At 40.9% G+C, this 18,225-nt stretch overlaps 1 protein-coding gene across 3 annotated transcripts in view; it reads right to left on the minus strand.

The window, feature by feature from the left end:
- Positions 1 to 8,046: 8,046 nt before the first annotated feature.
- LOC310763928 ((E2-independent) E3 ubiquitin-conjugating enzyme FATS) overlaps positions 8,047 to 18,225 on the minus strand; it is a 134,935-nt gene continuing 124,756 nt past the window's right edge. For all 3 annotated transcript variants that reach the window (XM_083616888.1, XM_083616889.1, XM_083616890.1), the window contains 3 exons: positions 13,024 to 13,087; positions 9,277 to 9,376; positions 8,047 to 8,171 (listed from right to left, as the gene is read on the minus strand). In XM_083616888.1, coding sequence (XP_083473014.1) covers positions 8,133 to 8,171; positions 9,277 to 9,376; positions 13,024 to 13,087 — 203 coding nt within the window. In that variant the 3' untranslated portion in view covers positions 8,047 to 8,132. The remainder of the gene's footprint in view (positions 8,172 to 9,276; positions 9,377 to 13,023; positions 13,088 to 18,225) is intronic.

Raw genomic sequence — 18,225 nt, forward strand, 5'->3', positions numbered from 1 at the left:
AACTGCAGCTCTTTCAGGCAGAACTATCTGCTATATTACATTCAGAGGTAAGAAGTCAAAATCACAGTTTCCCCCATCTCAGCCTATTTTTTCCTAGGAAAGCAGAGAATTGTTTATGGTTTTAGTATCTTTGTACACATTCATACATTTATCTTCATACATCCTTTTCAGACTCGAAATTGCCTTGGTTTACGTCCTCCCATAAGGTCCCATTATTTCCCCCATGTTGCTATTTTCTTATCAAGATGACGTTGCCAGTTACCATGTGCTTATCGCATCTTGCAATTCCAGCTGCTTTTCTAAAATTGTGAGTCACGGGGGACGGAGGGGGTATGGCGGAGAGACACAACACGGAAAGAATCTTGGCTTCCTTTCCTTTAAGGCTCCATAGCAGAAAGCAAAGTTTGAAAACATTACCTACAGCTACTCTTAAAAAAAGAAAGTGATACAGGAAATACAGTCATAGGTCATCTTCACAACAATTGCTACTTACAAAAATCTGATTTGTTTAGTGGCGGGAAGGGGAGAGACATGCAATTTTAGTATAAAGTATTCAGAATGCAAGCTCCAGCTAAGATGCAATTGCAGTGAAATCTGATACAGTGTTGGATTTAGATCAGGGTTAAGTTTGTTTCCCTATGCACCTTAACTGGCCATTTTCCAATTAAACCAAAGATAGGGAACCTGAGATCCTCCCGTAGTTGCTGGACTCCCATCATTCTGGACCATTAGCCATTCTGACTGGGGTTGGTAGGAGATGAGAATGTAACAACTTCAGGTAGGCACCAGGTTTCCCATCCCTGTGCTAAACCTGCCTTAAACCTTCCTCACCGTTGGAGGAATGTAGAATAAGGCAGGGATATGTTGCAAGCGGCCCTATTTAAAAGAAGCTCTTGTCTGTTCCATGTGGGCAGAGGGAACTCCCATTTGCTCCTGTTCATGCCCATGGTATATATTGTATTCTGTCAATGGTAAACTATATTATGGTAGCCATAGTCTGTACCAACATGACTTTCAGAATATCTCCTCCCACCACCAAGTACCATGTGCCTTGGGACACAATCTGCAGCAGAAATATGCAAAGCAGCAAACTGGTAAGAGAATATGAGCTTTGTTTATAGCTTTGGAAGGCTGTGCTTAATAGAATTCATCACCCCTAATTAAATTTGCATGTATTTTGATTTATGCTATTATATAATTAAATTTAAGCCATCAACATTTTTTTTATGAAGTAGTAAACACAAACATTTTAAAACACACACTGTGGGTAACAATGCAATTTACCTACACGTGTAGCAATTCTTGCAGTTAAATAGGCATTCATTACTAATTCCTTTGGGATTCATAATAAAATTAGACGTCAATTAAATACTATACATAGGTATAGTATTTAAGACATTTTCCTGTTTCTCTAGAAATTAACAGTAGAAATTGCCATTGCAGTCCCAGGCACAGTGGGAAGGGATCAGGTGATAACTGGTGAACAAACCGACACAACAACAACATTCTGGGATTGAAAATGGTTTTCAACGATGAAAATGATTACAGATGCAGGTAGGCTTTGGCTTAGGCATTAGGTGTGCTTCCTGATTAATACTCCTGCGTTGGTTGGAGATTTTCAGGGTCATGCCTGGGTTAAGGGCCACCTCATGTCAGGCATGGAGTATCCTCTCCTCCCCCAGTAGCCTCAGAAGCAAGAAGAATAAACAGTTTGTATTTATGGCTTTTATTCAGCCGTCTGGTTGCAAGACAAAAGATCCACGTCTTCACACATAGGAGACATTGGCTGCTCTGAGTCCCTCCTCTTTCATCTCCCACAACATCCTGGAAAGCTACAGGAAGTTACAGGAGTCACATCCCTCTGCATTCTCTTTTCTTGAATGCAGAGGGACCTGTGAGCCTTTGGACTAGGAGGGTCTCCCATGCTCTCCAGGGAGGTCTCTGCTGTCTACTCTCTAACTTCCCCTTCCTCATCCTCTACTATCTCATAGCTAGGGATTTCCTCATCCAGCTGTACATCAGCCCTGTCTCCCTCTCCTCCTTAAACTGCTAGAGAAACTTCCCACTTCTCATCCTCTTCTGAGAGGAGCCGATCAGACAGAGGGCTCATTTCCCATTCCTCCTATTCAGTCCAGTCCCTGACACCTCAAGACGTGGGTCAGCTAAGCTGGGCCCCCAGGCCACTATTTGGAAGTTCTATGGCCCATCTGCTCTCCTCTAGGCTTCAGGAAAGAACTTCCAGCCAAACCCCTTTACTGGGGTATCCTGAGATAATGCACCCATTGGAGGGAAAGAGAGTGAGGCACTTCACCCACTTCCAAAAAACAGACTACAGGATTCAACATACCCATTTCATCTATTTCATTTAACTAAAGAGGCAGGGACAGAATGATCAACTAGGAGATATATATAGAAAACTACATTTTCTCATTTTATAATGTATTTCTTAAAATGCACTGTGTATTTTACCAAAATAACCACATATGATGCTAGCAATTATACATGGCAAGAGTTCATTAGATAGTTTGCCATTTTGTATTGGAGTGTCTAGAACAGGGGTGAAGAACCTGTGGCCTTCAAGATGTTGGTAGGAAATGTCAGACATATTCCAATTCTATGTAAAAACAAGCCCAGATTCAGACAGATGTAGAACAGTGTCATTAGCAAATTAGCATTTGTTTATTTTTGGTTGTTATTAGGGAAATGGAACCATTTTCCTTAGTCATTTATTCCACTTCCCTACTTCTTAACCTTAGACCAGTTCTATTTAGAGCTGTTTATGTTGTCGTTTGTACAAATAACACATCTGCACATTTTTTTCTTCATGTCATTTTGCATCTGGTAGGCAGATGATACTCCTCGTTATCTGACTCTGTAGGTCATTGAAAATGGATATTGAGCAATTCTGCCTCCTACAGCTTTGGTAAAACGCCAAACCCAGTTAGCGAAAGAGAAATGCTTCAATTTGTTATCCATGCTTCGAAAGAAAGAAAGAAAGAAAGAAAGAAAGAAAGAAAGAAAGAAAGAAATTCCAAAACCAAGTGAATTGCTAAATGGTATTGATTTTACAAGGAACATGGTAATCTCTAAACAGATGCACTACATGCTACATGGCAGTTTGTTCCCCACCCCCCCGCCCCCAGAAACTAATCTTTGAAACTTATGGGAAGGAGATACATTTTATTTATTTACTAAATTCACTTCCTTCCCTTCCACCTAAAGGGCAGCACACAATAAGTGATGAAACAATAAAAACATCTTTAAAACATATGTGGACACCAGTATCAAGGTTACCATGTCAACACAGGTATCCTTTAAGCATTAAAGGAAAATAATCTTATGGAACTAGCTGCAGAATCTCAAGATTTCTCTACAACTTTGCAGATAGGAAACAAAATAGAACCCTTGGATGGAATCTCAGGGCCCCTTAGGATATAGCTCTTGCTGGGATATAAAAGGCAAGCATACAGTACTGAGATAAAAACAATGTCTCAAGTAGTGGCGCTTGGAGTCATCAAGCCCTGTGAGGAGAAAAGGTGGTAACCTTGCTTGTCCCTGCAAATGTATGGCCTGATGCATCTTTGAAGACTGCAGGATGGCAGCAGTATACTCCTGTGAGTTTAGCAGCCTGATATGCAACAAAAAACAAAAACAGGCAATGTAGGTTGCAATCCTATTTTCTAATAAGAAGTAAATCCTCTTGGTCACAGTGGGATTTGCTGCTAAGCACACGTACAGAAGCTCAGGCTACAAGTTTCCCCCACATAGCCATGCCATGAATTGCTTCATATATTTAATTCCTGCATGTCAAGCTGTGTTAAAGGACACTAGGAAAAAATGGGGAGAAGTGGCTCCGCCTCCCATTAGCTCCATCTGTCAGGACCCTTGGCTCTGCCTACCATTTGCCATCCTACCTTCTCTCCCACCAAGCCCAAGCTGCTACTCGTGATGGCCACCAAATTAAACAACTTTAAAAATGGGATTAGACAGATTTGTGGAGGATAAGGTTATCAATGGCTAGAAGGAATGATGGCTTTATATAAGCTCCAGGAGAAACAGCATGCTTCTGAATACCAGTTGTTGAGCAAGGTGAGCAGCAAAATGCCATTTCACTTAGGTCCTTGTGGGCTTTCCTTGGGAATCGGGTTGACAACTTTGGGAACAGAACACAGATGTGACTTTTAGTGTGATCTACCAGAGCTCTCCCTATTTTATATATATAAACCCTTTGCCAATTGCTCTAGCAACATCAGGTCTATTGACCTTAGCCAAACCACATTCTTAAGTGGGAATGGTTTTCTTTCTTTATTGTCTGTCTTTGTGGACCTCAGAATAATATTAATATGCAAGCTCAGTAGCAAGATTAATGGAATTTAACATTTTACAATAATATTTATGTGAACAGCTTTCCCTTACTCTGAAGCTCCAACAAAAACAACATGCAATTGAATGTCCCTTAGTCTCTGTTTCAAAGTTTTACTGAAACAATGATTAGCCACAAAGAATCTTAAAAATGCACAGGTGTTCAAAGCTTTTATGAAGAACCAGCTTCCCCTGCCCACATTATAGTAAGCGATGGAATAAGTGTCAGACTCATAATAAGAGACACTCTCCCCCCCCCCAAAGGACAAATTAGGTATTCTACAGAATGTTCTCCTCCCACACACCAAACAGGTTTTCATACCCTATTGTTTCCACTAACCTTGCCATAGATTAGATAACAATATTCCAAACTTACTATGAGATAGGCTTTTCATGAAATTGTCATGTATTTTGTCCTTACACTTGGGAAATTACTTTTGGGGGTAAACATAAAGGGACCTAAATGAAGCAAAGAAGATGAATAAACTTTAAATGCATTTATGAATGAATTCAAAGCAGTTCTCAAAATGCTATGCCATTTCAAATGTCAGTACAATGAATAAGGCTTCATCCTCCAGAATAGGTTGAGGTTGGCAAGGGTAGTTTAAAAAAATCTTCCATAGAGAAGAAGGAGAATATGAGTACTGTCCATGAAACAAAAGCCAGTCGAGATGGTAGCTTCTGCAGCCACAAGAAAAGCTTATTGACATTAGCTTGGTCCTCCTCCAACTGGTCCCCGGTGTACTGGTTTACAAAGATATTGTGTGGTTTTCAGGAAGAAAATTGAATTGCATAGGAATGCTGGGTTTGTTTCATAGCTAGTTTTTATAAGGGGCACTGCTAATTGCATGCACATATTACTTCCTTGTCAAACTATGTACTCCTAATTACTGTGTAATATATGGCAGCAGTTAAAGCCAAGATACTGAATCCAGATCAAAATGTGGTCAAGCATACATTTTATAACTTTGTTGGGGATCTGCCACTGACAGAGTTCAGCTTCCCCAAAGGCACAGTCTTGGGATTTTAGTAGACCCTTCACTGCACATTGCAACTGTGCCAAATACACTTTCACCAAATTCATCTTGTAAGAAACTGTCACCTTCTGAACCAGGAAGTTTTCATCATCTGTTCTTCAGTATGAATACACAATGAGACATAGCAACTGAATGGAAGTCAAACTTCCAACACTCCTACATTGCTTCATGCAAATATTCTGTGCATGATTGCAACATTGTATATTTTGTGTTTGTCTGTCTACTCCTTTTTGAAAAAAGATGGGATTGCATGGACGGTGTGTGCTTCCCTTCAAAACTACGCACATTTGTACAGCATGGAATCTATACCATAAGGGCTTCAGCCTTTAATTCCTGCTTGTTCAGCCTTAAATGTACAGTGATGCACTATACACAGGAAAGATTGAAAGTGGTTCACCAAATGAAAGGGGAGAACACCAGAAACACCTGGTGTTCCAGGGTCTGAAGGGGCTTTCTGAAACCCTGAGGCAGAAATTAATTAGAAGCCATGACTCTATGGTATAAAACCCTTAAGGCATGTAAGTCAAGGCTGCCTCCTTCCATTGTGACCTATCATACTTCAGTGCGTGTCAGTAACTCACCTACCCTGCAGTTTTCAAATGCTGAGAAACTGTCCATGGACTCTGCAAGAAGTGAAGCTTTCCAAAATATGGCCTGCAGAACAGATTGTTGTTAAAAGCACAGCAGTGGAGGGTTATTATTTTTTAAGTTAAAATATTCATTTCAGTTTTATATATAAAAAATTTACGTTGCTCTGCTTTAACAAAACCCAAAACCCAGAGCCCTTCAGAACTATGTAGACAGCCTCATCTAAGTCCTGTTTGGAGCTTCTAAGAAAAGGCAGGTGATGCTGCAAAGTTTTTAAAAAATGTACAGGCAAGAGTATACCCCACTCAGCTACCTCTTAATTGTTTTAGGGTATGAAGAGAAACAAAGACAATCTACCACTCTCCACCATCATAATAAAAGTTAATCCTTTTTACTTTCATTCACAAAAAGCTCCTGTTCCTATTTGGAAGACTTAATCTACTCTGGAGGGGTTCTGTGCCTGCAAATTTCATCCACTTTGGCAAAAAGCATGTTATAGCTATTTTTAGATTTTCCCATTATAGTAAATGGGGAACCACAATAGTTCATTTTATACAGGTGAGCTGAGAACCTCATCAATGCTATTTTCTAGAAAAAGAGGTGCCAGAACTCACCACAAACACCTCCCTTGTTCTCTTAAAATGGCAATGGTGCCCACCTGAGAGGTGCCGGAACTGAGTTCCAGTGAGTTCCAGCTGGGGGGAAATCATTCAAAGAGGAGAGAACACAGAGAAATGGATCAGAATATTTAAAAAAACACAGATACACGCTAAAGCAGGCATAGGCAAACGCTGGCCCTCCAGATGTTTGGGACTACAATTCCCATCATCCTCAGCTAACAGGACCAGTGGTCAGGGGTGATGGGAATTGTAGTCCCAAACATCTGGAGGGCTGGAGTTTGCCTATGCCTGAGCTAAAGATTGGGGCCCATAAACAACAAATGAACAAATGTGATATTTAACGGGGGGGGACCACCACCACCACCAAATTCCCTGTTTCCTGAAATGCTCACCTAGTTAGCTGTTACTGAACTCTCATGAATCTACAGATCAAGGAAGGGCCAGGTGTGGATTATTCACAGCCAGTTTCATCTGCTGTGAAAGGAGCAGCGTGTAGCATTTTCCAGATAGTATCCATCACATTATTAAAGTGAAATTGGAATTGGTACACAGAAGCAAGCATGGAAACACAATCCATGGCGGTATTCTCCCACAGTCATAAGGGTATGAATTGCATGATGCTGTGTAATCATAGCTTTGAAAATTAACACTACCCAATAAAACTGACAGAATCTGGACAATTTTTCCTACTTAGGCTTTATTCCTTCTTTGTACAAAGCTTAATTTGCTTTATTTCTGAATGCACAAATGACATTTTAAAGTATTTTTGGAGGAAACAATACAGATATTTAAAAATGTGCACTCTTTCCACAAGCATTTTTCTTGGTCAGAACCACTGACCGGGTTTGTGCCATTTTAAAGATACATGAAACCAAGGGGAGCCAGGCAAAATTATATGGTTTAGCAAAGAGCATGTTTCAAAAGAAGAATTAATAGTTAGGTCCCAAAGACTGGTTTTTAACAGGTAACCCCCTTATTTGGCTTCACTATATAAACAAGAATGTGGTTGATTAAAATATTGGTCTTGCTACTATGTTAAGCATTCATTTAATGCTGTAGTTCAGGTGGTTAGGCAGCAATGCTATTTTAGCTAAATAGCACAGCAAAAATATTCACTTTTCCTTACATTCAAAAGACTAATTTTAGACTTGAAAGCAATCACTAAGTGGAACCATGTATTGGCAGTGACAATATATGATTCTCATCTATGAATAAAAAGCTGGCTTTATAATTTAAAAGTACAAATTAAATGCTGTATTGCCACAACAACAAGTGCATAAAACCATTTTTAAAGCTGTGTTTCCATGCGTCATGACCACCAGAATATAATCCAGCCCCCCCGCCAGAATTACTTTGAATATTCCTTTTTTTAAAAAAAATTCAAATCAAGCTATATAGTCTTTGTTTGTAGATTTAAAATGAATAAAGTCTCCAAGTCATGAAGATCGCATGAAGTTTTTATGGCTTTATAATCATCGAAGGCATTCAAGGTCCAAGAAGAAATGACGTGTCCAGGAATCTTTGGTCACTCGGTATTTCTTTGAAGAAGCTGATCCAGCAATTGCTACAATAAAACAAAAATAAAAGCAGCCTTTAAGTTACAACGCCATGCCTTCCATCTCCTACTCCTCGACTTGCAAGTGATGTCATCAGTGTTAAGAGAACAACAGAACTGAGCCAGTCTCCTCTGGGAAGATACAGAGGCACGACTTGCTTTCTGTGCTGCGTCCAAAGCCTTGGCCTTTGAACCCCACTCTAGAAACATCAAGTGGGAGCAATATCTGTTTCAGTATTAACACTGTGAGGCCTTTCATACTATGCTTAGCCTGCATATATGTGTAAATAAAGCCATATATCCCAAAGACACCACTTTCTCTGGTGACCTTCATTCCAAGGAAACCGACTCTTGATGTATGTGTTGGCATCCCTGAAGTTTCTCATAAACTGGGGTGAGCAAAACAGTACTGTTTACCAACACATGAAAAAAAATCTGGGGTGCACCAATAGATACCGTATTGACCCGAATATAAGCCGCACCCGAATATAAGCCGCACCTTTAACATTCATGGGGGGGGGGGAGAAAAAAAGACAATTCACGAATATAAGCCGCTCCCTTAAAATTCCGCAGGCACTCACACCTGTTCTGTTTCACCCTATGTCTGTTTCAGCACCGATATTGTAAAAAGCCAATTTTTGTAAGGTCATGAATTTAAGCTGCACTTTGACTTTTCACGGTTGGAATTTAGGGGAAAAGTGAGGCTTATAGTCAGGCCAATACAGTACATCTATCCACACAAATGCATTACACACACACATACACACAAATATACATACATCTCCAAGCAAAGCAGGACTACTGCTGTCACAACGCTTTGAAAACTTGCAACAGGATTTTAAAATATGGGAATACTGGGTTTCTACTGCAGAGGTGCCTAACCTGTGACCCTTCTGATGTTACTGGACTCCTACCATCTCTGACTATTGGCTGTGCTTCTGGGGGCTGTTTGAAGTTGAAGTCCAACAACATATGGAGGGTCACAGACTAGCCACCCTTGCTCTACAGGGTGGTACTGACAGTGTACAACAGGTATGCGATTTTGGGATGACAGAATAGAGAAAGAAACTCTGCATCAATGAGTATTGTGTTCACTTCACTGGAGAATCATTACCTTTTTGAACACTTCAACACGCAGTCTGTTGCTCTGTATGATTACTCGTTTCTGTTTCTCTTCTTGTTTCTTCTTCACTTCAGGCAGATTATTATAAATCCTGGAACATATTAAAAATATGCTAAGTGTCAAAAAGGTGTTTTCTGAGCCTTTGAAAGAAAGGAATGGTGTATGGGAAGAAGGCAGGGGCAGGGTAACCTGTGCCCCTTCAGTTGATGTTTCGCTCCATCTTCCATTAACAAGTTCAATAGCCAAGGATAGTTCAACAACATCTGGAGAGCCACACATTCCCCATCCGAGCTCTAAGGTGTGCAGGCTTTTAAGTACATCCTTATTGTGGGCCTAGTCACAGCGTATTGTGAAGGCAATAGGTATGGAGTAAAGGAACAATTTGGACAGGATCATGATCTGAGATCATCATTGGCCACAACTTTATTGATTACAGATGTAGGTAGACTTTGGCTCAGGCACTGGATATATATCCATTTTAGCCTCCTGTTGAAGGGCTGAAATTTTGAACAGCATTGTGCCAAGAATTGTGGCCTCCCAAAAGATGCTAATCTACCAAGGTGGCTTTCCCCAAGTTGCCACTGGAAGCTCCGTGGCCAGTCTGCCCTACACTTGGTTTCCGGACAGAAACTTCCACATAGACCCTTCTTAGGTCGGGGTGATGCACCACTTCATCCAAACCTAGATGATTACGATTCCACCCAATGCCTTACCCACCCAAAGTTGTGACATTTTGCTGTGAGAAAGGTAAAAAAACCCAACGGGCCCAATTTGTTTGCAGGCAAATTCCTTCCCAGCTCCGAATATGGCAACCATTGGGAAACCATAGCAAAGTCCGTCACAGAGTGCACAGGAAGGAAAATATGGTTAAGACAAAATTAACACAAAGCAGCCTGGAGGGAGGGAGGGAGAGACTGCTCTTCAACTGATGGACTGCAAACTCTAGGCACAGTCAGCTTTTATCCTCAGTGAGTGGACCAGGCTCTGCTCATTCGGTGCCCATGATTGGGCAATTGAACTTTTGATTTGGCAGGCTATCTTGCCCTGCAATGTGGTTGGCCGGGGAATTTAGAATGGCTAGCCACTGGGACATGACTCCTTGCACAATTGCATATGACAAGGTACTGGAATTGTATTGCTCATATAATTCATGGATCCATGATATAATGCCATGAAAAAAATGTTAGTTTTAAAGACTATTTCTTAACTTGGTGTGATAAATGTACGGTGTTAGATTACCCTAATCCATCTGTGCAGATCAAGATAAATGTCATTGGGAGCAAATCTGTGAAGCCCTTGAAAGGGCACATATATAGCTATGGAAGCAATAGTATAAGCCCCCTGTCAATGCTCTGCAGCTGCTGAGACTCATTTCTCCTAAGTATCCTTCATTTGCCTAAGGCCTTCCAGTATTTCTTCCACTGCATTTTGGAAGGATAACTTTGGATTCCAATAGTGTTTGGGTGTGGGGAACCCAGGCTGAGCTGAAATCCCTGCTCACTCATGAAACTTTCTGAGAGCCAAACGAGATGTAGTGCTAAATGTGTTGTTAGAAACCATCTCAATGAATTTTTTCTAAAATTAAAAGCAGGCATACTTTTAGGACTGCAGTGCATAGGGAAAGGAGGTGTAACCCTTGTGTCCCCATCTGAAATTCTGATCTATACACCCCAATGCAATAAGTATACAGAAAAAACGCCCTTCCATTGTAGATTTTTCCAAGGCTCATAGTCCTGTGTGTGTGTGTAGGGTTGTGTGATTTCCCTTTGTGCAGATGTGATCTTTAATGAAGCATTTAGCTTCATGTCTAATTTGCCCCGAGCCTCCTTAAGAACGTCACAATTTGTCAGCGTAACATATCTCACCGGGTTGTTGTAAAGATAAAAAGAAATATTGTAAAGTGCTGGAACGTGCTATTGGATTTTTTAGACACAAACTCTCTAATTATATATAGATACAAAAGCAAATGTGCAGTTTCCTAGGATCCATAAAACTCTAGCGTGACCAAGAAACATAGCCGCAGTTATGTCGACAGAAGCAAGCTGGATTCTTAATGGTCCCCACTAAGTTTTGAAAAATAAAAAGGAAACTGACTGCAACCAACATGCAAGACACTTGGAGAAAGTTTAGATCTGAATGTGCATCTTTGCTTTTCCAACTGTATGGAAATCTGCCATTCACTCATACAGGAAAAAGTAAAGTGCAGCACTCCAAGAACCCCGGGCCAGTGACAAATGGGCACTAAGGAACAGATTTTAGGGGTTTGGAAGCCATCAGGGACCACAGACTTTTAGCTTTCTTTAAATAAAAAAGTTAGTCAACCAGAGACTTCTGAAGTAAGTTAGAGCACAAAACATGAAGGCAGCATTAAAGCTTCTGCACTCAGCAGGCAGCACAATTGCTAAGGCACTTAAAATACTGTTGCTAAGCAATCAGAGGATGGAATGTTGACCCTTCCCACCTGGGACACAAGGATTATTTTTTTACAAAAAATCAAGGCTGGTAAAATGATTTTGTGTATATATGTTTTGAATAGAATTGTGAAACTGCACATATTTGTTGTATATTTGCACCTAGACTTCCCCCCAGGAGCTCAAGGCTGTGTACAATTTATCTCCCCCTTCCTCCTTTTATCTTCACATCAGCTCTGTGATGCAGGCTAGGTTGTGACTCAGTAGCTCACACATCAATGTTGTGAAACTCCACATACACAAGAGCTATTTTTTGCTTGTTTTTAATTATCAAGGTTGGCAAACTTTTTGTATGTTTGTTTGGATATTTTGCTGTACTGTAAATGTCAGCACTATGAAACACTGCCGTTAAAGCAAGGAGGCTGCTTTTCTGGCATTCTTCAGATGATCTGTGAATGACATTGCACAAGAAAAGCCCTGTTGGACCAAGCCAATGGCGAATAGCTTCCTGTTCTCACAACGGCCAATCAGATGCCTGTGAGAAGCCTGCAAATAGGTTCTGTGTGCAATAGCACTCTCCCCTGCCTACGGTTTCAAGCAACAAGTCTTCCATGAATTTCTCTTATTCTCTTTTAAAGCCAAGTTGGTTGTCATCACTACCTGTACAGAGAAGTTCTCAATGTTTGATGCTTTATTGTTTTTTAAATATTTTTGTTGGGAACTGCCCAGAGTGGCCGGGGCAAGGTTAAGCGGTGTAGTGGTGTTGTTAGGGACCTGGTCCACAGACATTGTACCATGCCCAGAAAGTGCTGTTGGCGTCCCTCCTGGGAGAACCCATTGCAGTACCAGTATATTCCCCTGTATAGTTTTCAGTACACACATGATACATTTTTTTATTTTATTTTTTAAAAACCTTCCATGAAAGATATTTCCACATTAATGCAGTGCATGGAATTCACTTGACAATGCATTTGTCAATAACATGGGGTTAGAATCCAAAACAGCTGCAGCAACTTTCCGACTATTTCTGCAGAAAGCACTAGATCAATATGAAGGGCCTGCTCACCAAAAGGCAAACTAGACAACTTGCCTGTTGTCAGGGCAATATCCCAGAAACTGCAAGAGTCTCATTCAAGAGCCTTTTGATCTCCATCAGCTGCAAATTCAACAATTTATTGTGCTACTGTTATGCTACTCAGAATAAAACAAAACGTGGGGTGTGTGATCTTACTTCATTATCTCACCCTATCAATTCGATAACTCATAATCCCTCATTGCTGCAAGCAGAAGGGAGGTAATCTATTTCAGGATGGAAGATGCTCCCTACCTTTTCGATCGCATGTGCATCTCCTTCTCTGAAATGAACCGTTCTTTTGGCTTGAACAGGTTATCTAACAATTGGAAAACAGAGGTTAAATCGCACAGGTTGATTTGCTTCTTGTACATGGAATGAGTTTTAACATATGAATCCAAGGAGAGCCGTAGCTCAGAGGTAGAGCATCAGTGCCTTGCAGGAAGTAAGTCCTTGGTTCAGTCCCCAGCATCTCCAGGTATGACTGGAAATGTCCTCTGCCTGACACTCTCGAGAGCTACTGCTAGTCAGAGCTAAGCGGACCAATGGTCTGACTCCACATAAGAGGGCTTTCTATGTTCACACGCTACCAGAGCTAACCTGTGCCTGCCAAGCTTAAGACAGCTGTCGGACTCTGCATGTTGATAAGTGCAATAATCCCACTGCAGCTACTGAAAGCCGTGTCTGTTTACTGCTGTGACTTTTTCATAGACCTTCATTCATATTTAAAAGGGGGTTGGAAGGGGATTGCTGTTTTTTTTAAAACACCAGAAAACATCTCTGCCCTACCTCCTAGCTGCCCCATCACTTCAAGTACATTTCTTGGCATTCCCTCACTTGTGCTCTTCTTTTGTTGTAAAATATAGACACCCACACCTTATTTTAGTTGTAATGTGATTCAAGAGGACTCGGTAGGGAAGCTGGCAGGTCAAATCACATGCAAGTTGAGGGTCCAGGGTCTTGGACTAGATGACCCTCAGGACCCAACTCTACAGTTATGTAACCCAATGATTCTAAGGAACATGGGGTATGATAGATGTGGTTAGCTCATTTTAACCTCAAGGGGTGCAAGCTTTTCCCATTCTGGGTGGCTTGTGGCTTAGTTAAAGTCTATAAGCTGATCTATGGTGAGTTCGAAGCCACCAGATAGTGTTATCTTCTGTTGCTTTGCATGGGTTTAGTTGTATGTTTTCTTTTAAGTGTTTTGTTTTGTGTAAATAGCTATTCACTGTAAGCCACTTTGACCATGTAGAGAAGCAGCCTGTGCACATCATCTTTATCTAAAAGCTTGGGGAGAGGAGTGTTTAAACATGACTGTTGCTCCATCCTTGATGTTTTTGGATCTCCTAGAGTGATACATATCCCTGGCCCTCCAGGCATCTCATCCCACACAGCTACTCTGCTGATCTTCCTCTGTGCTTGAAGAACTAGTGGGGCAATATCGAGTGTGCAACAATCACACCCTGGCTTTCGTCTCTCTTGACTCCTAATTCTGCATTAGCATTAACCAAGAGATGGCTAAGCCAGAGAGATTGTCATCTCTACCCCACCCATATCAGGAATTTTGGACTATAATATCAGAGAGTGATGATATCGTACATTTATACAAGAAACATGAATATGTTTAAAGGGGTGGGGAAGAAATGGCTGTGTTAAGACTTGAGCTTATGTATTGAATTAGGGTGGAGGGAGCCACACCAAAAGGTTGGCTTTGTCACACAAAAATGATGCTATTGTATCAGAGAAGAACCCAACAGACTGTAAGATAATGAACTGGATTATCCCCCCTACTGCCTCAGAATTCCACGAATCAACATGGCTATTGATTCTAAACAATGCTCCACATCGCTGAAAAACTAAGAGTGCCTTTGAAGACATTTTCCGGCTATGATGCTGTGCAATAATTTTACTTGTGTGTATTTGGAGGTCCACAGGACCTTCTCCAAAAATTAAACCCAGGACTGTTTCAAGAAACCATTGTGGTAAGGAGACCCATAAGTTCCACGGTCTTGCACTAATTTGTAGCAAATGAAAGTTGTTTCAGTGAGACTTGTTTCCAAATAAATATGCTTAGAACTGCAGCCATTCATTCTGCACCTGTTTATATTTACGCTGAAGTTCCATTAAGTTTAATGGAGCTGACTCCTAGGTATGTGTGGAGGAACGCTGTGTTTATTACAGTCTGTTTTCATTTTGCGCTCTGGAAAAGATTTCAGCGACCTCTGATGCTATCAGAATGCAACTGTCGAGGTTCAAGGCCTTGTGCTATCACTATGTTTGCAAGCCTGTTTACTAGTAGTGACAGGTTCTGCAAGGGAGAGGGAAAGCCAATGGCTTTTAGTATTTATAGATGGGTCTTAGATTAGATAAATTCATTTTGATTTGCCAGGGGAACAACAGACTCTGATTGGCTGGAGGTTCTAGGAAGAAAGGGCAGTTAATTGTAAGTGGCATAAGAAAAAGAAAAGTCAGCTGGGAAAGCTGATGATGGAGGTGTGAGGCAAGGCCAGAAGAAAACCAGGGGCAGCTGAGACTTGAATATTAAAGCTATTCCTTGCTGGTGAGGTAACAATACTTCCCTGTACATGCAGGTTTTTATATCAGCTAAACTGTCCCAGACCCTCTAAGTGTCCCTATTTTCCAGGGACAGTCCTGGATTTACAGAAGACATCCCAGTTTCTGATTTGATCCCGGAATGACCCGCTTTTCCTTAGGATGTCCCTATTTTCATCAGAGAAATGTTGGAGGGTATGGAGTTATGTGACACCCAAGCCAAGAAGATAAGTAACTATACATTGGACGGCAGCCCTGTATAGGGACGTTTTTAAATGTTTTATTATGTTTTTATATATATGTTGGAAGCTGCCCAGAGTGGCTGGGGCTACCCAATCAGTTGGGTGGAGAAATGTTGGAAGATATGCTGTCCAGGCACCCAGAAGTACAACGGGGGCAGCTTAATGTCAGAGGAAGATTGTAACTTGCAGCTGGACACAACCACTTTGTCCCCCCCTGCCCCCTTTTCTGGTACTTTTAGCTGCTGTGCTGAGCTAAGCCAAAATTTGGCAGTGACTCTTGAGTCCTTAGAAACTGCCATTAAGTATATTGTATGTACAAAGTATCTCTTTAATAAACATTTAACAGTTCATTAAATCTCCAATGTTGGGTGTTGTTCTCACATCTAAGCCTATTATACCCTCCAACACTCCTCAGGAAACAGGGGCATTCTACTGATGTAGAATAGAAGCTCCCTATTTTCTGAGGAGGGGTTCTGAAAGCATTCTAAAGGAATGGATGGCAGCAGAAAAGGATCACACTGGAGAAACTCTGAGTTATTGGAGCAGACCCTGAAATATAAATACAGTGATACCTCGGGTTAAGAACTTAATTCGTTCTGGAGGTCCGTTCTTAACCTGAGGTACAACTTTAGCTAATGGGGCCTCCTGCTGCCGCCGTGCCGCAGCGGCGCAATTTCTGTTCTCATCCTGAAGCCAAGTTCTTAACCCGAGGTACTATTTCTGAGTTAGCAGAGTCTGTAACCTGAAGCATCTATAACCCAAGGTATATTGAAGAATATATTGAAGAATAATAAATATCTATACCACATTTAGGAAAAAGTGAGGACCAAGAGAATAGTTTTCCTTATAGTATGTGTGCATAGAATTGAAACCATGAAACTGATACCCATGCTCACTTACTCAGGAGTAAATCGCGTTGAGTAGTACTTCTGAGTAGCTATGCACAGAATTGTGCTGCATGGCTGTAATATTTATGCAAAGTTAGCTGGGTGCAAGCCCCAGTGAGCACAGTGAGGGCTTATTTCCAAGTAAATATAGGCTGTAATCCTAAACAAACCTACCAGGAAATGTTTCAGTCAGCTTAGTGGGAATCTGCTTCTTAGTAAACAAAAACAAAAAAGAGGCTCTGATCCTAAATAGACTTAAGTCTTGCTCAGAAGGAATTGCTATGACCTAGGGTTTAAAACAAATTGCAAATTGTAAGTGCTGAATTGCACTTACTTAGAAGTAAGTCTCCCCACTTATTTAGAAGTAAGTCCTGTTGAAATCAGTGGATTTACTTAGGTTTAGATTACAAAAGTGCCACCTCTTGCTTCCTTTCTTTTGAGACATACTGCTGGGGGGGTTGTGTGTGTATTAAAGATAGTAAGACACCGCAGAGCTCCTTAGTTTGATACAGATGTCAACTCAGCACCCGCTGCCCTGAATACAGATCTTCTCTCGGCAGGTTCTGTTCCTAGCTTTTAAAGTCACCATATGTGTTTCATGGATATTTATGGAGGTTGCTCCAGGCAACCAGTGAATTCAGGCATTTAAAGGAGCCACGCCTAGTACAGTATCTCAATTACATTCTTGCTGGAAAGGGGAAAGATGGCTTTCAGGGTGCTTCCAGATGGGGACTTAATATTGCAAACATGTCATTCAGATATTGCAAACAGGTTATTTGCAATAAGTTTTTTTTAAAAAAATATCAGATTTTCTGCAGAAAGGATAGATTTGGGTTAAATTGGGAAGTGGGTATATTGGTCGGCATTTTGATTCCAATGACACCACATTTGTTTAAGGACAGTAGTACCATTTACACAGGTCAACATACAACATTCCCCATCCCATACTGATATTGTTTTAAGATAAGGGAAAGAACGGAATAAGCAAATATCCCCCCCCCCATTTTTTTCAAATGCTTTTAAAACAACAACAACAACAACAAAACAGCCATGTGGATATTTTTGATTACAAAACTTCCCTATTATACTTAAGCAACTGTAACAGACTGTGGGAGAAACTCTCAAATGCTACTATAGACCGTAGACTATTATTATTAATCTGTGAACTATAATAGAGCCCTCCACTCTATATGTTGTGGGACTTCAGTACCCATAATCCCTGACCATTGGTTGGGACTGATGGGAGTTGGAGTCCCACAACATCTTGAGGGCCATCCTTGTGTTAGGGATCACACAAGGAGAGGAGGGGTTTAGGAAGTGATGAAATTCCTTTGGGAAAACACAGCCAGCTATGTGAGACAACATATTTACTGTCCTAAGGCTTCTATCAACAAGTAAAAAACCCCCACACACAATATCCATTCCTGTAGCATTTCAATTAAATTTCAGGAGGTGGTTAAAAAGAATTATATAGAACATTCCCTTTGATACAAATAAGGCTAAAATCATAAGTGATTATACAAGAGGAAGTATATTAATAGCACTTTCAAAGGAAAAACATGTATGCATTGCATGAACATAACTTTAGGCTGCTTTCAGGTTACATATTTCTTGAGCATTCATCCTGATTTGTTTGAACAAAGATTGTGGGAAAGTTGTATGACATTAGCTGCTTGTTGAACACTGATTCAGATCCGTTTGCAAGGAGGTTAGATGACACCATCTCAAGCATTTGTTAACCCATATTTCCCAGTGCATTTACCCATCACCTTTGT

The sequence above is a fragment of the Podarcis filfolensis genome, assembly GCF_964270895.1.
Source record: "Podarcis filfolensis genome assembly, chromosome: 5".
Taxonomy (NCBI): Eukaryota; Metazoa; Chordata; class Lepidosauria; order Squamata; family Lacertidae; genus Podarcis; species Podarcis filfolensis.